Source organism: Camelina sativa, chromosome 9, assembly GCF_000633955.1.
Source record: "Camelina sativa cultivar DH55 chromosome 9, Cs, whole genome shotgun sequence".
Lineage (NCBI taxonomy): Eukaryota > Viridiplantae > Streptophyta > Magnoliopsida > Brassicales > Brassicaceae > Camelina > Camelina sativa.
The window spans coordinates 14,938,782-14,964,264 of record NC_025693.1 but is presented as its reverse complement, the minus strand read 5'-3'; the positions used below and the strand labels follow the sequence as shown (position 1 = coordinate 14,964,264).

The following is a 25,483-nucleotide window of genomic DNA, read 5'->3' as shown; positions in this document are numbered from 1 at the left end:
TGTGTGGTATGGAGTCCTAGAACATCCTCTTCGAGCCTACAGTGTGATTCCACGGTGAGTTTGTGTTCTTGTGTTTTTGTGTTATGTTAAGATTGCTTGTTAGCCTCTGTTCTTGGAAGTGCATTGGTTAAAGGTGTTTGAGTTGTTGGTCGTGGACGGGGACGTGGTCGTGGTCATGTTCGAGCGGGTCCCAAGGCCAGCGAGTGTGGGGTCCAGAGGTCCACGAGGAGGTACGTCAGAGGGTCGCAAGCGTATCAGGAGGGACCAGAGGGGGTTAGCCGGTGAGCGTGCCGGGGGTGCTGGGAACACAGAGGTGGGATTGCAGCGGGTTTAGCCCAGGGTCGAGATGATCGCTTGGCGGATCTGTTGGCGTGCTGGTGGAGCGGTTACCGAGAAGGGTACCAGGGCAGGCTCCAGTTGTACCGCATGTGGCGGGGTGCAGCCGAGGGATGCGGATGTTGAGGACTTTCCTTCTTATGTTAGGAGGGTGGAGCGGTTGTAGATGACCGGTATGAGATTATTCTCAAGGGGTATCGAGCCTAGAGAGGCGGATAGGGGGATATATGCAGTTAGAGCAAATATTTTTGCAGCTTGGTGGTTAATCCAGTTGGATATTATAAGTTGAGTGGGCAGGTGTAACATTGAAATGTTATACTCGGACCACAGGAGGTACTTTGTGTCGAGAGATGTTTATAGTCGTTAAGGATTGTTGCTCCTAAGGGGATGGTGATTCCCCTGAATACCGATAGCTCGAGGGGCTGAGGGCTCCGAGAGTGGCAGAGGGGATGATGTTCCCCTGAGGGGATGAGTAGTTCCCCTGATACCGAGATCTTGAGGATTGTGGTCCAAGAGTGAGACGGTATAACTCGAAGACGCTGGTCTGAGAGTGAGATCGGTATGACTCGAAGGTTGCGACCTAAGAGTGGAAGAGTTGGGAGCAAGCAATTCCTAGGACGTGAGTATAAACATAACGATTGAATGTAGACCTCGAGAGATTTACGGTGGTTTAATCTTGGATTTTAGGATTATGTTGGCCGTTGGGCCAGGGTTTTATGAACCAGAGCGGTTATGAATGTGTGGCTGTTTTGCCAGGATTGTGAGGCCAGTGGTGCCGGAGTCCCGGGAAGGGGAGTTACAGCAGGATTGATTCAGGAGAGGCATGTTTGCCAGATACATAAGTTCACGGAAAGCCTTCATGGCAGGATAAACTAATCGTTGCAACGATGTTGGATGAAGTTCATTGGAGATGGACAGGGTTGCTAGATTCAAAGTTTTGGTAAGCTTGTTGGAGGGAATAAGTCAAGTGGCTTGAGTTAGCGGCCTGCAAAGTATTTGAAGCGGTGAATCAGAATATGCGAGCGTATGGTACTTGTTTGTTTTATTACGTTCGTATTGATGATTTGCTGTGGAGAATTGCCAAGCGGAAAGCTATCTTTGGAATAAGCTAACTTGTGGAAGATTCCCTAACTGGCAAGTTACTAGAGGTTTTTGGAGGAACAAGAGGGTTGATATTCAGGTGGGGGCGAGTTGATGTCGGCATACTTGAGTGTTGGTTTAGTTGAGCTGAAGAAGTAACTAGAGGATTTATGGAGCAAGAGATTCATACGTTCTAGTGTATCACCGTGGAGAGCGCCGGTGTTGTTTGTGAAGAAGAAGGATGGGAGTTTCCGGTTGTGTATTGATTATCGGGGTTTGAACCGGGTCACTGTGAAGAACAAGTATCCTCTTCCTAGGATCGATGAGTTGTTGGATCAGTTGAGGGGTGCTACTTGGTTCTCCAAGGTAGATCTGGCGTCGGGTTATCATCAGATACCGATAGATGAGGCAGATGTGAGGAAGACTGCTTTCAGGACGAGATATGGGCACTATGAGTTTGTGGTGATGCCCTTCGGATTGACTAACGCGCCAGCAGCGTTTATGAGATTGATGAACAGTGTGTTTCAGGAGTTTCTGGATGTATCTGTCATCATTTTCATCGACGATATCCTGGTTTATTCCAAGAGTCCTGAAGAGCATGCAGTGCATTTGAGGGCGGTTATGGAGAAGCTGCGGGAGCAGAAGTTGTTTGCCAAGTTGAGCAAGTGTAGTTTCTGGCAGCGTGAGATGGGCTTTCTGGGTCACATTGTTTCTGCAGAGGGGGTTTCTGTAGATCCAGAGAAGATTCAGGCTATCAGAGATTGGCCTAGACCGCAGAATGCCACAGAGATCAGGAGTTTCCTTGGATTGGCAGGGTACTACAGGAGATTTGTGCAGGGGTTTGCAAGCAGAGCACGTCCTATGACTAAGTTGACAGGGAAGGATGTTCCTTTTGTCTGGTCAGAAGAGTGTGAGGAAGGCTTTGCAAGCCTGAAGGAGATGTTGACTACTGCGCCAGTGTTGGCTTTGCCTGAGCAGGGAGAACCCTATGTGGTTTATACAGATGCATCTAGAGTTGGTTTGGGTTGTGTTCTGATGCAGCATGGGAAGGTGATTGCCTATGCTTCGCGGCAGTTGCGGGTGCATGAAGGCAACTATCCTACTCATGATTTGGAGATGGGTGCTGTAGTTTTTGCCCTGAAGATTTGGAGATCTTATCTTTATGGTGCAAAGGTACAGGTGTTTACAGATCATAAGAGCCTGAAGTATATATTCACTCAGCCTGAGCTGAATTTAAGACAGAGGCGGTGGATGGAGCTTGTGGCAGATTATGATTTGGAGATAGCCTATCATCCTGGAAAGGCTAACACGGTTGCAGATGCTCTGAGTCGGAAGAGGGTAGCTTCGGCTCAGGAGCAGGAGATGGAGTCTCTGGTAGGGGAGATCAGTGCTTTGAGCTTGTGTGCTGTTTCACAGGAACCGTTGGGTTTGGAAGCAGTAGATAGAGCAGATCTTCTGAGTAGAGTGCGGTTGGCTCAGGAGAAGGATTTGGGGCTGGTGAATGCCTCTAAGGATGTGGATTCAGAGTATCAGGTCTCAGATAATGGTACTATCTTGGTGCACGGTCGGGTTTGTGTGCCCAAGGATGAGGAGTTGAGGCAGGAGATTCTGAGAGAGGCTCATGCGAGCAAGTTGTCCATTCATCCAGGAGCGACTAAGATGTACCGTGATCTCAAGAGGTACTATCATTGGGTCGGGATGAAGAAGGATGTAGCTAGTTGGGTTTCGAGGTGTGATGTGTGTCAGCTAGTGAAGGCTGAGCATCAGGTTCCTGGCGGGTTACTGAAGAGTTTACCCATTCCTGAGTGGAAGTGGGATATGATCACCATGGATTTTGTGGTGGGATTGCCAGTGTCACGGACCTTTGATGCTATTTGGGTCATTGTGGACCGGTTGACTAAGTCAGCACATTTTCTGGCCATTAAGAAGACTGATGGAGCAGCGGTCTTGGCTAAGAAGTATGTGAGGGAGATAGTCAGGTTGCATGGGGTGCCAGCGAGCATTGTGTCTGATAGGGATTCTAAGTTCACTTCGGTGTTCTGGAAGGCATTTCAGGCAGAGATGGGCACTAAGGTGCATATGAGTACAGCTTATCATCCCCAGACTGATGGACAGTCAGAGAGGACGATCCAGACGCTGGAGGATTTGCTGAGGATGTGTGTGTTGGATTGGGGTGGCCATTGGGCAGATCACCTGAACCTGGTAGAGTTTGCTTACAACAACAGCTATCAGGCGAGTATTAAGATGGCTCCTTATGAGGCTTTGTATGGGAGGCCATGTCGTACACCATTATGCTGGACTCAGGTGGGGGAGAGGAGCATGTTTGGTGCTAGTTTTGTTCAGGAGACCTCAGAGAAGATTCGGGTTCTCAAGCTGAACATGAAGGAGGCTCAGGATAGGCAGAGGAGTTATGCAGATAGGAGGAGGAGAGATCTTGAGTTTCAGGTGGGAGACAGAGTGTACCTCAAGATGGCCATGTTGCGGGGTCCGAACAGGTCATTGTCAGAGACTAAGTTGAGTCCGAGGTATATGGGTCCATTCAGAGTGATTGAGCGGGTTGGACCAGTGGCATATAGATTGGAGTTACCTGAGGTGATGCGTGCATTCCATAAGGTTTTCCATGTGTCTATGTTGCGGAAGTGTCTCCGTGAGGGAGAGGAGGTGTTGGCTAAGATTCCTGAGGATCTTCAGCCTAACATGACTTTGGAGGCGAGACCAGTGAGGGTTCTCGAGAGGAGGATCAAGGAACTTCGGAAGAAGAAGATTCCTTTGATGAGAGTCCTGTGGGACTGTGATGGTGACAGCTTGTCCTGTGGGAAGGTTGTTAAAGGGTGGGGACCAGGGTTCGAGGAACGCCTGGCGCACCAATAACCTACTGTGGATTTGGATGAATAGTTCCATTTTCCCAGTGAGAGGTTATGATCGATGCCCTGCAGGGCCAGCTTCGGGCCTATGGGGGCAAGCTAGCGGTGGGCTAGTGGGGTCAACGGGACGGGTTGTCATACAGAGAAAGAGGAGCTTATGTTGCAAGATATTTTTGCTCAAGAGACTGTTTTTTTTATTGAAGATCCCAACATGTAAGCAAATCTCTCTCCGTTTAAAAATTTTTTAACCTAATTTTCTAGAGTGAGCTGCCTTTACAAGTGTTTTTAGGGTCGTTTTGATTCGTTAGGGTAAAGTACATTGAACAAGAATTGGCTAAGAAGAGGGGGAAAAATATTGATGATGCGGAGGAGGTTGAGAATGAGTTGAAGGGAGTGGAAGATGAGTTATATAGGATACCTGATCATTTTAAAGTAAGTTGCTTTGCCTAATGTAACACATTGGTTGTTTATTGTTTTATGTGGTACAGGGGATTACGAATGTTGTTACTAAACACTTTCCTTCTCAGGTTAAGAAGCGTAGTTTCAAAGAGAGCTCGACACAGTGGACTACCGGAATAGCAGAAGTCCAACTCCCAATCGAGTATGAATATTGTTAAATACACTTTCTTTGATTTGATAATAAACCTTTTAAGTGTTTTAATGACTAATGGTTTGTTATCTGGGTGGATGGTATAGATCTGCCAAGAAGCTTTTGCAAGAGAAGAGGCTTATAGATGGGTCGGCCAAAATCAGAGTTTAGTATTTTATTTTCCTGTTTGTGTAGTGGTTTCTTGGAGAGATATATTATTATGAATTTTTCTCTTTTTGAAGATAAAGCTGGGATCCTTATAGTACAGGGCTAGCATTTAGGATATTGGTCACTAATTACCTTGGTTTAGATGGCTTAAACCATCCTCTCTGCAAGGAAATTCGAGAAGCTGATCGATTCTACTGAAGTTACTCCTGCTGAGTTAGTTGAAGAGCTGATGCAAGACGATGACACTGACATTGTTCTTTGTGGAGTAGTTAGTTTTGTTGAGAAGAGGAAGGTCGAGCGAAGCAAAACCAAGGAGCTGGAGGATATGTGTAAAGTAATTGATGATGACTACGTAGTTGATGATGACGAAATACACAATGGTTCTAGGAATGGTTCGAATAAGAAGAAAGGGAAAGGAAAAGGCAGAGGGAAAGGGAAAGGAAAAGGAAATTAAGACTGAGACTTAATCCTTCCTCTTTATGTGTCATTGTGGTTTTTGCTTAATTTTGCTTTTACAACTCTGTCCTGAAGTGGTAGCTACGTTTTGTATCTATGTCTGTCCAATTTGTATATGATTTTCTGACAGGGACCTTAAGGAAATTGGTTTGCTCTATTGGACTGTACGAGGATCAACTTCACATTACAAAAGTTACTTCTTAATTATACGGAGAAGCTTTCAGATTCTTCTTTGGGGAATAATATAGATGAAGCGAGAGAGAACTGATGTAGATTCCATCAGTGATCTTGACATCAGATGCAGACTGATCAGCGGAAGAGTTACTTATCCTGAAAGCCGCATGTTACTGTCTCAGGCACTAGCCATTTTTCAATGTAAGTGCCTCTGCAGTTCGAAATTGAGAATTAGAACTTTATGTGATATCAGCTATTTTGTTTCAATTAGATAATTAGTACTATTAGACAAAGGGCAACAACCTAAAAATATTACAGCAGTAAGCTCTAGATACATCCCTTCACTTTTATACACCTCTTCATAGTCTATAGCCTAAGTAACCCGGTTAACAAAGACAGCACCAAACGTTTTCAGATTCTTCGATCGTTTGGAATGATGAGATTGTGATGGAAGAAACCTGTTTCTTCTTCATCTTATTCCAGGTTGTCTCGTGCTCTTCCTGTTTCTTGGTTTTCAAAGTTGAGCGGTTCNTGAGTTGAAGGGAGTGGAAGATGAGTTATATAGGATACCTGATCATTTTAAAGTAAGTTGCTTTGCCTAATGTAACACATTGGTTGTTTATTGTTTTATGTGGTACAGGGGATTACGAATGTTGTTACTAAACACTTTCCTTCTCAGGTTAAGAAGCGTAGTTTCAAAGAGAGCTCGACACAGTGGACTACCGGAATAGCAGAAGTCCAACTCCCAATCGAGTATGAATATTGTTAAATACACTTTCTTTGATTTGATAATAAACCTTTTAAGTGTTTTAATGACTAATGGTTTGTTATCTGGGTGGATGGTATAGATCTGCCAAGAAGCTTTTGCAAGAGAAGAGGCTTATAGATGGGTCGGCCAAAATCAGAGTTTAGTATTTTATTTTCCTGTTTGTGTAGTGGTTTCTTGGAGAGATATATTATTATGAATTTTTCTCTTTTTGAAGATAAAGCTGGGATCCTTATAGTACAGGGCTAGCATTTAGGATATTGGTCACTAATTACCTTGGTTTAGATGGCTTAAACCATCCTCTCTGCAAGGAAATTCGAGAAGCTGATCGATTCTACTGAAGTTACTCCTGCTGAGTTAGTTGAAGAGCTGATGCAAGACGATGACACTGACATTGTTCTTTGTGGAGTAGTTAGTTTTGTTGAGAAGAGGAANGCTGCAACAAGACCAGCGGATAGGGAGTCAAATGAGAAGTTTGAAGAGATAATGAGCAGTGTTAGGAGAAAGTAAGAGACTTCAAAAGAGAGACGTGTGGCTTTCTGGAAGTAGAGGCAATGGATAGAGACAAAGGAACTGTGATCATGACGCCAAGAATTCAGGTGAACAGAGATAAGCAGAGATGTGAGAGACGTGACCAAAGGCTTCTTGAACAAAAGCCAAAGAGTTCAGGACAAGATGTAGAGGTCAAAGCGAAAAAACCAGCAAGAAGGGCAGGTACAGGAAGTTACAGTAAAGAGGATTCTATGAATCTTGGTCATACTGTAACAAAATCGGCTCCTCTGTGGCAAAAGCTCAAGGAAGTATAACTAAGAGAAGTGAAGCTGAAGGCTGACCAACAGAGAAAATCTCTGTACCCTAAAAAGGGAGCTAAACAGACTAGGAACAAAAGAAAACAACAAAGTTAGAGTATTTTCACCAAGAGCATCTGAAAAATGCAGAGTTAAACTGAGAGCACGGGAGCAAGAGTTTCTGATAGAAACAGCGGATGGAGGAATGGAGAAAGAAAGCTTTGCAGTAGTGAAATGCTCGAGCGATCCTCAGAAAGATTTTAGAGATTCAATGATTGAAATGATCATGGAGAATGGTATCAACCCCTGAAGAACTCAAAGAGCTTCTGGTTTGTTATCTCAGACTCAATACCAATGAATATCATGATATGATCATCCATGTGTTTCAGCAAGTGCATAGTGATATGAATTTTCATTAATTTTGGTGTATAATATATAGTAATATAAAGATCTGTGCATGATTGATTCATCATTATGATCTGTGAATAGTTTAAGCTGTCTAGGACGTACCTCCCCTAACTTCATGCTTCTTGGTTATAATTCTATATAATTGAAAGAACAAGACCAATACAAAAGTTGAACCAAAAGTAAGACATAATAACCATACGCAGTTTACGGAGTATGGAAATTCTTTAGATAAAACTTATGATTTATATAAAACTTCTTGGTTATAATTCTATATAACTGACAGAACAAGACCAATACAAAAGTTGAACCAAAAGTAAGACATAATAACCATACGCAGTTTACAGAGTATGGAAATTCTTTAGATAAAACTTATGATTTATATAAAACTTCTTGGTTATAATTCTATATAACTGACAGAACAAGACCAATACAAAAGTTGAACCAAAAGTAAGACATAATAACCATACGCAGTTTACAGAGTATGGAAATTCTTTAGATAAAACTTATGATTTATATAAAACTTCTTGGTTATAATTCTATATAACTGACAGAACAAGACCAATACAAAAGTTGAACCAAAAGTAAGACATAATAACCATACGCAGTTTACAGAGTATGGAAATTCTTTAGATAAAACTTATGATTTATATAAAACTTCTTGGTTATAATTCTATATAACTGACAGAACAAGACCAATACAAAAGTTGAACCAAAAGTAAGACATAATAAACATACGCGGTTTACAGAGTATGGAAATTCTTTAGATAAAACTTATGATTTATATAAATTTACTAACTTGAAATGATAAAGATGGAAATAACATTGTTTGAAAAAGCAAATTAACATATCTCAAGAATATATATAAATGTTATATATATTTACTTAAATGGATTGTTATCTTTATAATTATAAATATAAAAAATTTAAAGTGATAAATATGGGAATCATCACCTTTTAATTATTTATTAAAATAAAAAAATTACTATTAATAATTTACATATTTGAAACGGTTATGATAAGACATGAGAGTGCCAGTGATTGTATTTAAGTTGTCTTCACGCTATTGAATGGCAGGTAAACACACTTATTTTACCTTTAAAGATATTTACATTTTAAAGTTTTTTTATGTTAGAATTTATATTAAGTTGCTAAATCTGTAGGAATGAATCTGTAAAATGTCATGCCATAAAAATGTCTTCTTCGGAATCAAACGGTGCCATCTCACATATAAATCTGAACCTGTGTTTTGTGTATTGCGCTTTTGGAAGGTTGGAGAATTTGAAGGTACTTACCATACATCTAACATAATCAACAAATGGTAATCTCAAAATTAACTTTAAATTGTAAATGTCTCTAAGTGCACCATGTATTGTAAACACCTTAGCCTCCTCGAGGATCTTTATAAAACCAGAGTTTCAAGGACTTAAACATCACAAGGCTTTGTAAGTTGTTATGAATATTAAAATCAAGTTGTGTATGATGTTAGAGTAAAAATTTTAAATACACTTTCTATAATTACAGTTCTGAATTTGCTGGACGTTTTCACATAAACTATGTGATGTAGCATGAAAGTGAGAGTTCAGGGACTCAAATAGAAGGAGTGGAGGCTTAAAGATCTTTAATGTGTATTTGAACATTAAGATTTTACAATTTGTTAATGGGGTTTCACACTTTTACTATAGTTTGTTTCTTTTAAAGACTAATAATTTATATTGAGTATAATTCTTTCATAAATTTTTTAAAAATATTTATATAACAGCTACTATATGAATAAATCAAATAGAAACTATTTAATATAATCAAGAAATACATATTTAAAATGACATGCGATATAACTATTTTATTACTAACATAATGGAATTAAAAAGGTTCTTTGCCCGCACACTTTAACGTATTAAATACAAAATTTACTCATATTTTATGATAACACTTTTATTAATATATGGAAACTGAAAAAGGTTCACTAATTTATATATGCAAATTGAAGTATATGGTCTCCAATACAAATTTTTGATAATCCAATAAAATATTATAAACTTTATTTTTTGTTTGGTAAAGATAAAACACTATATCTTAAGATGAAAATTATTTAATATTAAAAATTTAAATTATCAGATATTTAAAATATCTTTTACAAAAAACACTATATCCTAAAGTGTTAAAACTGTTTTTCTTTTTAAACTGATTAGCAACACTTTGTAAACATAAATTCTGTCTTTTTCCAAATTAAATGTTTGTGGGTGTATAATCGATGTGGAAGATAAAAGGAGGTCTGCGAATATCATTGATAGTAATGAAGTTGTTCTCATATTGTTGAATGGCAGGTAAAAGATATTTATTCTACCTTTAGGACAATTACATATTAAAGTTGTCTCTGTTAAGATTTTTATTGATTTGATAAACATGTAGGTATGAGACTATGAAGTGTCGTTTCAAAGACAACTACGCTTCTCAATTCATGACCATATGGCAATCAAACGGGTGCCATCTCATATACAAATCCGAACATGTGTTCTGTGTAATGCGGTGTATGAGGGTGGGAGAATATGAAGGTATGTAACATTAATTAGTTCTGATATAATCATCATAAGGTAACCAATATATTCACTTTAAATTCTAAATGTCTATAGGTGCACCATGTCTTGAAAACACTTTGGCCTCTTCGAAGATCTTCATAAAACCAGAGTTTGAAGGACTGGAGCATCACCATGCTATGTAAGATGTAATTATGTTTATTAAATCAAGTTTTGTATGGTGTTAAAGTAAAATTTCTTAAAACACTTTATATATTTACAGGTATGAATTTGTTGGACGTTATTACATAAACCATGTGATAAAGCAACAAGGTGAAAGCTCAGGCACTCAAGTGTAAAGATTGGGGCGTTGGCCTTTAATTTTTTCTTTTAGAATGTCTATAAAATTTAGTATGTTTGTATTAACCGCTACTTGAAATCCAACTTTGCATTATACTCTCATCTTTATTTTGTAACTGAGATAATACATTATAAATTATAATTTTGAACTATTGGAAATTGCTTACGCTTTTAAAAATTTGGAATTTACTTATTGAATTTCATATATGTTTTCTACAGTTTAGTAGTTTATTTTAAAGACTCAACTAATATTTTACATTGAGAGTATTATTTATATTTGGTAAAATAACATTTCTGTATATATGCAAATACAAAAACTTCTCTACAATCCAATAAAGCATTTAAAAATTTTTCAAAAGATAAAACACTATATTTAAATATGTCAATTATTACATATTAAGTCATAAAAGCAACATATCATAAAGTTAAAAAACAGTTGTTATTAAAATCTTAATACAGCGCTTTAAGCGCAGGTACCTCCCTAGTTTAATATATGGGGTTTGATTGTAAAATAAGAGTAAAATTAAATCTGTGGAATAACCTCTAGTTCGCCATATAATGGAAGGCATCGCCAATTCCAACTATCACGAGAGGAGGGAATAACCATAAAACTGACATGGGGTGCTCATTTTCAACTGCTTTCAGCCTTTTTACTTCAACGATGGCGTAGATTGCCATGCTCAAGATGTTGAAAACTTGACCTATACCTACTTGTTGAAGCGGTGACAGCTTCTTATGGGTGATCCTCTGGTACATGGGATAGATAGTCCAGTTGTTGAGCACAAGAAAGACGCAGATGAGTACAATGACTGGCAGAGATCCAGCCGGGACTAAGAATTTAGAGCCGAGTTCTCGGTCCGTTACCAGAGCTTGGAGGACCGTCATACTTGCTTGAACACCAATGGAAGTTCCGACGAATAGGATGGCTAACCATAGAGGGACAACTGGAAGAACAGATTTAAAATCTTCTACTTCCTCAACAGAACATAGCCTCCAGGTGTTATAACCCAAACCGTCTTCTTGATTTAAATCCTGTTCAGTCTTCAATGCTGCACGGTTCAAGAACCTGCACATATAATAAAGCTCTTTTAGTTCAGGTTTTAGATTTCAAGAAGACGTACACAAGCTTATTATATTCACCTGAAGCTCTTGGAGGGCATTCCAACAGAAGCCTTGGAATCTTTTCCGACTTCCCGGTGATAATCTTCTTCTTTGGAAGCGACTAAGACGCGGATAAGGCTTGTGAAGGGACTTCCCATTACTTTTTCATGATTGTAAAATCTCTTCCCGGAGATGAAAACAATGAAACTGATCAAATTAGCAGCTGCGCAGAGACCAAACCCGAGTTCCCAGCTAGCATTCTCCTGTGTATATACAATTGCTGTCGCGCTAATAATCGCGCCTGTATTTACCATGAGGAAGTACCAGTTGAAGAAGCTTCCTTTGTCTTTAGGTTTCTCATATTGGTTTGCACCTGCAGATGCCAAAGCCACCCGTGTCCCAGCATTTCCAATGGTCACTAGAGCTAAGGCTGAGTACAGAATCCCAAACTGGAGTTTTGGTGGCGATTGACATAGGAATGAACCTGTTTCACACAGCTGGGGTCTCAAGTTGTTGAAAAATGCGATTAGAGTCAACAGAACGATACCCTAATAAACAAACGTTTCAAAACTTGTGAGTTTTTGTGTACAAGAACATGAAAGAGAACTGATGAAACAGAATTGAGTCTTACAAGCAGAGAAATGAAAGCAGAGGTGGAAATGACGGGAATGTTTCCAAAGAAAGAATCAGCTAGAATGGCTGTAACAACATGCAACATGCTGAGACATCCATTGACAATATTTGAAATCTGAGCAGCAGCGATGTTCTTGATGTTGTATTCCTCGATCAAGAAGACGATTAAGTTCAGTACCCATCCATAAGAAGTCACTGAAATGCCTAATAACGTAGCTGCAACTCATCATAGAACCCCACAATAATCAACATTAGAAGATAATTTTTAGCAACATATAAAAAAAACACCAACAAAACTCTGTGCTAACCCTTCGTAGTATCTAAATCTCACAAAGAAAGAAAAGAAAGAAAAATACCCAAAACACACAACTAACCTATCATGAACGGAAAAGTACTCCAGCCACCGCGGTTGCAATCATCAAAAACTGAATCAGCCATGATAGAGCAGAGTAACTGTGTCTAAGCTGAGAAATGGCGACAAAACCTTTTTCTGACAAAGACTTCTCTTTTCCGGCAATCCTTCCGTTCCGGCGCTGCTCCAGCGCGTCGTCACTCACGATCACCATCATTGGAATCGTCTCATCAATAGCTAGCCATTGAACCAAGTCTCGTTCAGTATTCTCATCTCAGTCGCATGGATCTGTGATTGAAACTGAATGAAACTACCGGCGATCCTACTCCTCCGTCGAGTCTCGACCAGCACACATCATCGCATCACCTTCTCGCATGTCTGGAATCTCCAACTCCGGATCAGCGTTGGCCTAGCAAGCATCGTTGGTCGGCGTCGGTGTTAGCGGGTGAGAACTCCGCTTCCTCTACTCCCGTACATGCTTCTTCTTAGGCAAGAACTGCAAAGATTCTCTCTCCAATGGACCATCCTCCTAATCCAGCGGTGAATCCCTCTGTTGGAAACGCGTCGGATTTGGGACACTCTTCAACTCTGGCGAATTCGCTCCTACCTTCGCTTGAGCATAAACCGACGGAAGCCTCTACTCCGGCGGACTCCCTGAAGAGCTCGTCACCACCGACTTCAACTCCGGTTCTTGGTGAGGCCTTAGTGTCCTCTGGTTCGCCGCCGTTAGCTAATGGTGTTCTCGGTTCTGTTGAGCCACCGCTGAATGTTACAAGCTCCGCTAAGTCAATTAGTGTGAATAAATTAGTATGTCCACATTTGAAAGGTGCTTGGTCAAAGCCACTTAACTTCTCGAATTCTTCTACTTTTGCAACGATTCTTGCTTCGAGGCAATCTCACCAGGATTCAGCGAATGAAGATAATATGAGGTTTCCTTGGGCTGCAAAAATGAATCCAGCAGCGAGGAACTTGTACAGAGCAACATCACCGGAGTACATGGAAGACGGAACTCCAAAGGTAACAATTCCAAGTCATGTTATGATGCAAGGTCTTGAGAATCAAAAGGAATATGTTTTAGGACAGTTCTATAGATGTAGTCCTCCTTCTGGTGGCTTGGTTCATGCGGTAATCAATAGAATCTGGGGTAGAAAGTGTAGAATCTATATGCGCAAGCTAGATGATTCAAAATTTCTATTCCATATTCCGGATGCTTCAACTAGAACCTGGGTTCTTCAAAGAGGGTTATGGCATGTAGATGATTGTATGATGTTTGTAGCTATTTGGTCTACTACAGATACATTTGATCTTCCGGATTGTACTCTATTCCAGGAATTAGCCATATTGCATCAGGGTTAGGTGCTCCTATGGCTACTTACAAACCAAGACTAGACCCTTCACTAATGGGTGAGGCTAAGATCTTGGTGGAAGTTGAGTTGAGTAAAGCTTTTTCTCCTAGGATTGCAGCAGCTGATAAAAAAGGTAATATTTTGATGGTTGATGTTGAATATGCTTGGGTTCCAGCTAAGTGTGCAGGTTGTGGACAGTTGGGACATAAGGCTTCCCGATGTATGCAACCTTCGTTGCCAAATGTGAGTCTCACCAAACTTGCATTCAACAAGGTCAACACTCATGTTCATGAGATTGTAGCTGCTGCCACAGTGTTGGATTCTCCAAAAGCTAATAAACAGGAGCTTCCAATTGTTGATATTACCGCAAAAGCAGTAACCCAAGTAAGTACAGCTTTAGACATTGAGGCTGGTCCAATCCAAGTCACAGGTCAGTGCTCTAAGGAGGCAATTTGCCACGCAAATGTTGAGGTTGAAGTTACTGAGGCGATATGCACAGTTCAGAAAGTTGTGGAAAATGTAGGCACAAAGAATGGTGAGATTCTTAGTGATTGTGAGATAGAAATTGTTCTTGCTGAAAACAGGTTCAGCCGTTTGGGTTCCTCCTTTTCTGATGGAGAATCACTTCCTTCAGATGGAGAGTCCGTTGATTCAAATGGGTCTGATAGTGAGTCTGGATTGATGGATCATATGACTCCCTTCGGGCAAAGGCTGTTGCGTGAGAGACCGGTTCAGCCATCGATCAAAACTAAAGAGGTACAAGAGTCCTCTAATGCTCAAAGAAAAGGTAACCGTGGACGTGGAAACCGTGGCCGTGGAAATCGTGGCCACGGTAACCGTGGTCGTGGCTAGTTGTCCTCCATGATGAACGAAGAAGCTAACCGAAGCGGAAGACTCGGTTACCAAATTTACACTTCTTATAATATTTCATTTTGGCTGTATTGTTTTTTAGTGTTTTAAACTGTGTGACTCATGTCATAGCTTTAATTTGGTTTTAATGGAATTAAAAAAAAAAAAAAGCTGAGAAATGGCTTTGATGAAATAATGTGTCCACTGGTCTTTGTTTATCCATGAAAATCAGTTTCTAACAGCTATGTGAATATTAAAAAGACTGAGCATTCGATAGTCACATGCATTAATCTTCAACAGTTGCGTCCACTAGTTATAATTAAATATTAAAACACGTTTTAAGAATCATATTGTCAATTCACAAAAGAAACGATCCATTGCATGAAATTGAATCCACACAAATTGAAAGATTGAAAATGGTTCTTTGTTACTAAACTTGATGACTTTTATTAATTTCTTCATGATTTTGAGGTGAACCAGGAAAAAGCACGAAGGTTTGGGACCATTTTGACTGCAGCGCAAGTATTACCATCAAAGCATTCTCTTCTGGCTTCTGATAGAACACCAGGTTAACCTCAACCATTCTTTATTCCACTAGAACCTCATTATAATGTAAACTTAAAAATACGAATATCAGTTTTAATTTCAAAGTAACTATAAATTAGTTAAATTAAAACGTATATGCTACTCGGTCACTTCTAATCCAAGATTCAATATAACTAAGTCTAGTGCATACCAATATAGTTATTAGAAGTTCCATGTACAGAGTGGGTTATATGAAAAGAAAACACAACTGTAAAGTGGTAAATAGAAGCACAAACGACAAACAAAGAGTTTGCAGAACATTTTGTGTCTTCCTTGATTAGGTTGTAACATCTTTAAGATCTTGTTTCTGATCATCATCCTTGAGGTTTCTGTACTTGTAAAGCCAAGAGCAGACAAGAAAATAACCAAAATTCAAGGCTCCTCCTATAACTAAGACCCAATAAACATTATCAACTCTTCCATGGTTAATGTCATCTGGTAACCACGCGGTAGTTCTTTGGATCACATCAATAAGAGCTGTACTCAAATAGAAAGAGATTCCAATCACCACCGAAGTCAATGAAGTCGCGGTGTTCTTCAAAGACTCGGGGAATTCTCCATAGAACACTGCAACGTTCGCTGGAAAATGAAATGCTTCGCCTACTCCAACTAGCACGAGAGCAGGAACCAGCCATAGCACTGACATTGGATCCCCATTATCATCAACTGTTTTCAGCCTCTTTGCTTCCACAAGAGCTGATACCGCCATGCTTAAGATGGTGAAAACATGGCCTATTCCAACTTGTTGAAGCGGTGTGAGCGGCTTGCGGATTAGCCTCTGGTACATGGGATAGATAGTCCAGTTGTTGAGCATGATAAAGACACATCCAGATAAGAATACTATGACTTGTAGAGACCCAGCAGAGACTTTGAAGTGAGGGCTAAGTTCGCGGTCCATGACTAAAGCTTGGAGGACCGTCATGCCCATTTGCACCCCTACGGGAGTGGCGAGGAACATTTCGGCTGACCAGAGAGGGAGAAGTCGGAGAACGGTTTTGAAATCTTCTACTTCTTGAACAGAGCATAACCTCCACTTGTTACTAACCGAGTCTTCATCGGTCTTCAGTGCTCCACGGTTCAAGAACCTGCACATGTAAAGCTCTTTTTAGTTCTTGTTTAACTTCCAAGAATATATCATACAAGGTTTTGGTCTTCACCTGAAGCTATCGGATGGGATTGAAGCAGAAGTCTTAGTCTCTTTTTCAAGACCAGAGTGATGATAGTCTTCTTCTTTGGATGTGATCACAGCCTTTCTTTTCAACGTAGCAGCGACTAAAACGCGGATCAGACTTGTATAGGGACTTCCCAAGGATTTGTCATTCTTGTAGAATCTCTTCCCGGCGATGAAAACGATGAAACTGATCAAATTAGCAACAGCACAGAGACCGAATCCAAGTTTCCAGCTAACATTGTCCTGTGTATATACAATTGCTGCTGTGCCAGTAATAGCTCCGGTATATAGTGCGACGAAGAAATAGTTGAAGAAGCTTCCTTGTTCTTTAGGTTTCTTATATTGGTTTGCACCTGCTGATGCCAAGGTGAACCGCGTCCCAGCTGAACCAATGATCACTAGAGCTAAGGCTGCATACAAGATCCCGAGTTGTGGTTTCGATGGAGATTGACATAGGGTTGAGCCCGTTTCACACGGTTTAGGTCTCAAGTAGTCCAAAGATGAGATCAAGGTCAAGAGAGAGATTCCCTGAAAACATGTTTCAAAACTTGTAAGCTTTTGAATTTCAAGAAAACGGAACAGAACAAGTGAGCGTTAGACTTACGATCAGAGAAATGAAAGTGGAAGCCGCGATAATGGAAACGTTCCCGAAAAAGGAATCGGCTAAGATGGCTGCAACAACAGGCAACATGTTGACAACTCCACTGACAACATTTGATATCTGAGCAGCGGCGATGTTCTTGATGTTGAATTCGTTAATCAAGAAGACGATCAAGTTCATTATCCATCCAAAAGAAGTGATGGACATACCTAAGAGTGTAACTGCACCACATAACAACCTCACAATCATCAACATATGTCTATGTTTTGGTTCCAAAAACATTATAAAAAAAAATTTCAAAAAAAAAAAAAACAAACCGAGTATGAACGGTAAAGTGATCCAGCCACCACGCTTTCCATTTGGATCGCTAGAGCGATGAGCTTCTGTGTCACCAGAGTTTGAATCAGCCATGGCAGAGAACAAGAAAGCAGGAGGTACACGTTGACTTGTGTTTGTGTGTTGTTATAATGCAGTTAGATAAAAGCCTTAAACTATATAGATAACGAAATCTATATAACAATTATTATGTTGGTGCAATGATTTTGTAACGATCTTGTTTTGTAACGAAAAGTCGTAATCAGATTCTGACAGTCCATCTACTGTTATTGTTTGCAAAATGACAAGTTGGTGAATGTAATAAACAACTATAAAAGTATTTGACCGAATCTTAAACAGTAGAATCCTTTAATCTTTCAAAACTATAAATAGAAAAGAAAGTTTGATAAAAAAAATTAATATACTCACGATCGTTAGTGACTTGTGTATGATATATAAATTAACAAAAAAACTCATGTATCAGCAAATATAAAAAAGTCTGACCACGTTATCTCACATACTAAACTCTATTTTCATTCCAAGATATTTTGGTTCTCTGAAAGAGACTGATGAATCTTTCTGAAGCCTAATCTTGAGGTCAAACATATCACAAGACCATGCTACCAACACCGTCGTATACTGTTTTCATCGATTAGTTGTCTAGGTCGTTTAGGATTTGTTTTCTTTGGTTTACTACAACCCCATGCAATAGTTAAAACGGACAGATCCAAAATATTACATCTCTGTAATAGAAAGAGAAAAAAAAATTTTGGACCATTTCAAGATTTGTGCGTGTCATCCTTCAGCATGGGCCATGCTAATCTTCTATGTATCATTCCAATTTTATCGGATGTCTCTGAAGGGACAAACCTTGTACCTTATGTTGATGTATATAATTTGATTAGAAGTAAGTTAATGCAACTGATGTGGGATTCATGAGAAAAGGAGCGTCGATCATAGATGATTAATACTAATGATCTCTTGCTGAGCTAGGATATAATCATGCACTACGTACTAATTTGTGTTATCTCTAGTTGTTATTATTGGAATCCTATGTTGTAATTCAAAAGGTAGCAACTTTGTTTTTTTGGGTGTAAAGGCCGTAGTAACTTAATTAGAACTTTGATAAGAATCAGCTGATTACTCTGTCCCATCAGTTTGAAAGTATCATTTTCTGAATGTACTGGAACAGAGTAATTGCAAAAACACACTTTACTCGGTAAAAATTGCAAACAACAGAATCAAAGACCATGTAAGATATTTGATTCAAGATATGTAGACAATTATTGTGGAGAAAACTGAAACAGAACATTTGTGTGTTCTTAGGTTGTAACATCTTTTGGATCTTGTTCATGATCTTCATTTTTCAGGTTTCTGTATTTGTAAAACCAAGCGCAGACAATGAAATAACCAAAATTCAAGACTCCTACAATGACTAATACCCAGTAAACGTTGTCAACTCTTCCGTGGTTAATGTCGTTTGGTAACCACTTGGTGGTCCTCTGGATAAGATGGATGAGTGCTGTGCTGATATAGAAAGAGATTCCAATCACCACCGAGGTCAATGAAGTCGCGGTGTTCCTTAAAGACTCAGGGAATTCTCCATAGAAGAATTCAATATTGGCTGGAAACTGGAAGGCTTCGCCAACTCCTACTATTACGAGGGGAGGAAACAGCCATAGAACTGACATGAGATGCTCAGTTTCAATTGTTTTCAACCTCTTTGCTTCCACAACCGCAGAGACTGCCATGCTTAGGATGGTGAGTACCTGACCTATGCCAACTTTTTGAAGCGGTGTTAGCGGCTTATGGGTTAGTTTCTGGTACATCGGATAGACTAGCCAGTTGTTCATCATGATAACGATGCATGCAGAGATGAGTACAATGACTTGAAGTGACCCGGCCGGGACTTCGAAATGAGGGCCAAGCCCACGGTCTGTGACTAAAGCTTGGAGTACAATCAAGCTTGACTGCATCACCATGGGAACACTAACGAAAATTATGGCTAGCCACAATGGAAAAACGCGGAGAACGGCTTTCAAATCTTCTACTTCTTGCACAGTGCATAGCCTCCAGATGTTATTAACTGAGCCGCTAATGTTATTTACATCATCTTTGGTCATCAAAGCGGCACGGTTCAAGAACCTGCACATGTACATTTATTTCAGCTGTATGTGTAAGTGTCATGAATAAAGAAAGCTTTTTAGTTTCCTCACCTCAATCTCTCCGAGGGCATGGCAGCAGAAGTGTTGGCCTCTGTTCCTAGCCCACGGTGATACTGGTCTTCTCTGGTTAAAATCACTACCTTTCTCTTTGCGGTAGCAGCGACTACAACGCGGATCAGGCTTGTGAAGGGACTTACCATAGGTTTTTCATGCTTGTAGAATCTCTTACCAGAGACGAAAACAATGAAACTGGTCAAATTAGCAGCTGCGCAGATACCAAACCCAAGTTTCCAGCTAGCATTGTCCTGTGTATATACAATAGCTGTTGCGCTAATAATAGCTCCAACGTATAGTGTGAGGAAGTACCAGTTGAAGAAGCTTCCTTTATCTTTAAGTTTCTTATATTGGTTTGCACCCGCGGATGCTAAGGTGAACCGCGTCCCTCCTGATCCAATTGTCAGTAGAACTAAAGCTGTATATAAGATCCCGAGCTGTAGTTTCGATGGTGATTCGCATAGGATGGAGCCTGTCTCACACGGTCGGGGTCTCAACCAGTCTAATGATGCAATCAGAGTCAAGAGAAGGATGCCCTGAAAATGTATATGAACTTGTAAGATTTTGTGTATCAGAGAACACATGAGAGAAGAGAATCAATGAGTCTTGGACTTACAAGTAGTGATATGAAGGCAGAGACCGAGATGACGGGAATGTTACCGAAGAAAGAATCAGCTAGAATGGCTGCAACAACAGGCAACATGCTGAGACATCCATTGGCAATATTTGAGATCTGAGCCGCAGCGATCTTCTTGATGTTGAATTCTTCTATCAAGAAAACGATCAAGTTCGTTACCCATCCGAATGAAGTTATGGACATGCCTAAAAACGTAGCTGCACCACATAAAACCCCACAATCTTATCATTTTTTCAATGTTTTAGATTTTTATAAAAAACACAAAACAGAAACTCCCATTAAAACACAAACCGATCATGAAGGGAAAGGTGATCCAGCCACCGCGCTTGCTGCTTGGATCGCAAGAGCTTTGAGCTTCTGTGTCAGCAGAGACTGAATCGACCATGATAGAGAACAGAGAAAGCAGAGGAGTTACTTACACTTGTGTTGTTTTTTATTATGTATGTTTTTTATTATGTAATGAGATCAAAAATCCTCAAACACTTTACTTATTATTTGTTAATGATATTTTATAGTCCACCTTACCGCATTTAGACAACTTGTCAACAAAACAAAAATATACTAAAACAAAAACTTTGACTAATCTTGATGTAAATTCTCATAATCTACAAAAGTATCCTTAGAGTGATCTACTCTAAGATTCAACCCTAAATGTTGTTATGGTTATGTACGCTTTATATATAAGTTGGGGTTAGCTCTCTCATCCGAGCCACTTATCACTCTCATTTACAAAAGTAGTTTATAAGACATTATTTTCTCTTGATTACCCAATTAAAAATCCATAACTCACAGACTTTCCAATCAATATAATTAGTCAATAGTGATTAAGACTAGTAACACTATTTCACTATTTTAAAACAAAGACATAACTCTACAAATGTTTGTTATTTTGAAAAGTCTTAAAAACATAAATACATAAATTTTAAATTTTGATTTTGTACGTATTGAATTAAGGGAGCTTTAGTAAAGTAGGTATAGTAATTTTTACAATGCCTAAGAAATATGTGGTTTTAAAGTTATAATACATCATATATTGTCTACTAAAACTACCTACTACACCCACCTTACACCAAATATTGTTTTAGATAATCATTCATCCTCCAATATTTTCTTAAAAAATATTGCTAATTATGTTATGAACAGAGAGTTTAGGGATAAAGCTCTTGTGATTGTTATTGATTATGCTCGAGGTTACAAGTATATATAGTAGTGTTACAAGTCTTAGCTTAAACCGACCTAAGTACTAATGGCCGAGTAAGGCTTCGGCTAATGGGTCGAAGCTGTATGGACTGAGTATAGCCAATGGACCGAGACTCCATGGATAACATACGGGCCGGTCTAGTGAGTCCACTAAGTGTTTCACAACACTCCCCCTTGGACGAACGACCATGCCTATGTTGGATGGGATCGCTACAATGTGCTTAGGGGATACTGCCTCATTAAAACCTTACCAGGAAAACCCATTGGGACAAAACCTTGGTGAAGGAAAAAGAGTACAGCACACATTGCTCCCCCTGTTCCAAACATCACTCCAAGTCCCTAAGTCTCCGCATTCCAATCTGGTGCGCGAGCTTCTTGAAAGTTGTTGTCGGTAACGATTTGGTGAAGAGATCGGCTGAGTTGTCACTTGACTGAACTTGCACTATCTGAACTTCTCCGGCCTTTTGTTGTTCATGTGTAGAGAAGACTTTGGTAATATGTGCTTCGTCCGATCTCCCTTGATGTAACCTTCCTTGTGCGATGCAGGCTGTGTTATCTTCATAAATTACGGTTGCTTCTTTGCTGTCTTTGACGATACTGCAATCCGTCCTGATATGTTGAGTCTTCAATCTCAACCATACATACTTAAACTTTCTTTGCTATAACCTGCATCAGCTAAAACCAACTAAAACCTTCTTTGTTATAGTTAGTAAAATATAAACCCAAAAATTAAATGTTCCTCCATAGGTAACATACTTAATTTCACTCTAGTGCCTTTGGGTTTGTCAAGAACTAATTCTTGCTAGGAGGTTCACGGCAAAACTTATCTCTGGTCTAGTGTGGCTAGCCAAGACATTAACTCTCCTATAGCACTGAGCTATGGCATTTTAGGACTGAGAACTTCCTCATTGTCCTTCTTTGGACAAATGGATCTTTATCCAAATCAATACTCCTAACAACCATTGGGCTACTCAATGGGTGAGCTTAGTCCTCATTAAAACTCTTGAGTATCTTTCTGTATATGCCATCTAGTGCACAAGGATACCATTGTTTCTGTACTCAAGCTGCAATCCCAAACAGAATTTTGTCTTGCTTAGGTCTTTCATCTCAAACTCTCTTTTGAGATATTCCACAGTTTGGGCGATTTTCCCAGAGGTTCCAAGGATGTTTAAATCATCCACATAAACTGCTATTATCACAAATCCTTTGTTTGAAAACTTCTTTATAAATATACATGGACTGATTGGGTCGTTCCGATAGCCTTTCTTTGCCAAATAGTCACTTAATCGGTTATACCACATTCGACCACTTTGTTTCAGTCCATAAAGCGATTTGTCTAGCCTTATGCAGTACTGTTCTCGAGAACCACTCTTATCTTTGAGTTCTATTCCCTCTGGTAATCTCATATAGATTTCATTATCCAGTGGACCATATAAGTATGTGGTTACAACATCCATTAACCACAAATTACAGCCAGACTTATTAGATATCTAAAAGTCGTTGCATCCATCACAAGGGAGTATGTCTCCTCATAATCTTTGCCAGGTCTTTGAGAGAATCCTTGTGCTTCAAGCCGTGCCTTATCTCACGCTTTCATTACTTTCATTTCTTTTTCTTACAAAGACCAACTTATGTCCAACTGGCTTTAATTTCAGGTGTTATCCTTAAGGTCGGACCAAACACACTACTCTTCTTCTAAGAGTTTAGCTCCACGTCAATAGCTTCTTTCTTTGCTTTGAGTGCACTCTAATATAGACGTGGGCTCTAGATCCTCATTTATCTCAAGTGCTACCTTGTATGCGAAAATATCATCGATGTCGACATCCTTACAGTTCCAAGTAATTCCAGACATGATATAATTGATAGATATCTCATCTTTATCAATATTCTCAGGACCTAGAGGTTCAGCGTCCTGAACCCCATCCAATACCTTATCATTTGCCGCGGCCATGTCTGTACTCTCGGTAATTCCCTTAGCCTCGGTCTGATATGCACCTCTTTTAATTTCCGAGGATTCTTATCTTTGGAACCTAATGGTCTACCCCGTTTCAAACGTGGCGTAGACTCTGTAGCAACTTGATTATTGTGTTCCTTCTGAACATCAATACGTACTGGTGCATTGCAAGCTGGTATGTACGATTTTGTCACCCTCTTTGGGTCAGCAAAGGAATCTGGCAATTGATTAGCTAGCTGCTGAAGATGTACAATCTTCTGAACCTTTGCATCACATGCTAGAGTTCGAGGATCTTGCCAATTTAAGGATGTTTGATTCCATGCTAATTCCTTTACCAGCTTGCTAGTCTCACCACCCAATACAGGGAATTCGGACTCAATAAATTGACAGTCCGCGTATCTGGCCTTGAACAGGTCTCCTGTCAGTGGCTCGAGATACTTTACAATGGTGGGAGACTCATATCCAACATATATTCCCATCCTCCTCTGAGGTCCCATCTTTATTCTCTTGTGATGATGCATTCGATACATAAACGGCACACCCGAATGTCTTTAGATGGGATATGTCTGGCTCATGACCCGTTAGTAATTGGGAATATTTATTCTCACTAGATGGCCTGATGCGTATAAGCTCTACTGCATGTAATATTGTGTGTCCCCAAGCCGACACAAGAAGCTTCGACCTCATGAGTAATGGTCGAGCAATCCGTTTAATGAGGGATTCATCTAATCCACTCTCTGTATGTTCATGTGCCACAGGGTGGACCACACTTCCCCCCATGGACATACCATTATTATTAAACGCTTGGGTTATATGCTCACCAGCACTGTCTAGACTTATAGTCTTAAGTGGATAATCTCTTTATTTACTGGTGATGGCCTTATAATGAGTTTCCCTTGTGTACATACTACACACATGAGATTCTTAAGGATAACTCTTCTCTCTTAGGAGTATGCCCATTTTGATATCGGCTTACGCATCATGTTAGGACCCGGATGGCCAATCCAGTCATGCCATAAAGTGAATTATTGAACATCTTGTTCATTTAACATTATGTGCTTTGCCAAGTTAGCCTCTATCATGTTAATCTTAGCATGGTATAAACCAGAGGCTAGTGCAGGTATAGTCTCTAGGATCTTCTTTTGTCCTTTCACATTTTCTGTAATGTAGAGGAACTCTTTAGATCCTTCACCCTTGGTTTCCACATGATAACCATTCAATCTTATATCTTTAAAGCTCAACAAGTTTCTCTTGGAGCTGGGTGAATATAAGGCATCACTCAATTCAATGTGTGTTCCCTTAGGCAACAACACGTGAGCCTGGCCGTAGCCCTCTATAAGATTTGCTATACCCGCAATTGTACTAACATTGGCACTTTTCATAATTGTGGTTTAATCCACTATCCACCACACTTATTTTCTTGTCCTTAGCCATAATAATGGACAAGAATTTAAACCACAATAATAATCCAATAAACATAGAAATTAAACCAAAGCTATATTTAGGCAACCAGAAATCTCATAATTTAATTGGTCATCATTCTCATGGCCAAATTTCCTTTACCATCGAGATGCACCAAAATTAGTTTCTGGATTCTTTTCAAATTCTCTTGATAGATATTAATTAGATGTTTAGGAGTCATGCATGTCTTTATCCAATGGTTCTCCATACCATATCTATGACAAGTGGACTTGGTCTTATGTTTCGGTTTGAAATGACCCGCGGCCTTTCCCCCGGACCACGGCCGAAGCCTAATCGGTTTCTATGGCCTTGACCATCATAATTATGCCTTTGGTAAGTCCCACGACCAGGACCACCATGTCCACTTCTTCCTCGGCCACGGCCACTCTTGTCCCTACGGACATAGTTAGACTCATTGGTCTCTTTTGGCTCTATAGGCTCTTGAGGATTTTTCTTAGTCATATAAACCTTGTGGGCTTCATTGCACTTTTCATCAATAATATCTCATTGTTTTGCTCATCTAGCATTAAACAAGAGTTTTAGGTCTGCGTAGGTTT

At 39.8% G+C, this 25,483-nt stretch overlaps 3 protein-coding genes, 2 long non-coding RNA genes and 1 pseudogene across 5 annotated transcripts in view; 3 read left to right on the top strand and 3 right to left on the bottom strand.

Annotated features, from left to right (window-relative positions):
- LOC104711025 (protein NRT1/ PTR FAMILY 2.1-like) overlaps positions 1-12,695 on the bottom strand; it is a 33,083-nt gene extending 20,388 nt beyond the window's left edge. The window contains exons 1-4 of the mRNA XM_010427697.2: positions 12,611-12,695; positions 12,235-12,452; positions 11,643-12,151; positions 11,055-11,568 (exon numbers count right to left, since the gene is read on the bottom strand). Of these exons, the coding sequence (XP_010425999.2) occupies positions 11,055-11,568; positions 11,643-12,151; positions 12,235-12,452; positions 12,611-12,674 (1,305 nt within the window). The 5' untranslated portion in view covers positions 12,675-12,695. The remainder of the gene's footprint in view (positions 1-11,054; positions 11,569-11,642; positions 12,152-12,234; positions 12,453-12,610) is intronic.
- LOC104711029 lies at positions 4,423-6,198 on the top strand. Its single transcript, XR_755182.2, has 5 exons — positions 4,423-4,493; positions 4,589-4,712; positions 4,808-4,881; positions 4,977-5,868; positions 6,151-6,198. It is a non-coding gene; the product is annotated as an uncharacterized LOC104711029 (long non-coding RNA).
- Positions 6,204-6,859, top strand: LOC104711028. The gene is made up of 3 exons (XR_755181.2): positions 6,204-6,251; positions 6,347-6,420; positions 6,516-6,859. It is a non-coding gene; the product is annotated as an uncharacterized LOC104711028 (long non-coding RNA).
- LOC104711027 lies at positions 12,494-14,979 on the top strand (annotated as a pseudogene).
- On the bottom strand, positions 15,518-17,618 carry LOC104711024 (protein NRT1/ PTR FAMILY 2.5-like). Its single transcript, XM_010427695.1, has 4 exons — positions 17,458-17,618; positions 17,144-17,361; positions 16,526-17,067; positions 15,518-16,453 (listed from the first exon to the last, which is right to left on the bottom strand). Exons 1-4 carry the CDS (start codon positions 17,549-17,551, stop codon positions 15,646-15,648), a joined length of 1,662 nt encoding a protein of 553 aa, XP_010425997.1. The 5' UTR covers positions 17,552-17,618; the 3' UTR covers positions 15,518-15,645.
- Positions 18,778-20,709, bottom strand: LOC104711023 (protein NRT1/ PTR FAMILY 2.3-like). The gene is made up of 4 exons (XM_010427694.1): positions 20,603-20,709; positions 20,291-20,508; positions 19,672-20,210; positions 18,778-19,600 (listed from the first exon to the last, which is right to left on the bottom strand). The coding sequence occupies exons 1-4, from the start codon at positions 20,694-20,696 to the stop codon at positions 18,778-18,780; spliced, it is 1,674 nt and encodes a 557-aa protein (XP_010425996.1). The 5' UTR covers positions 20,697-20,709.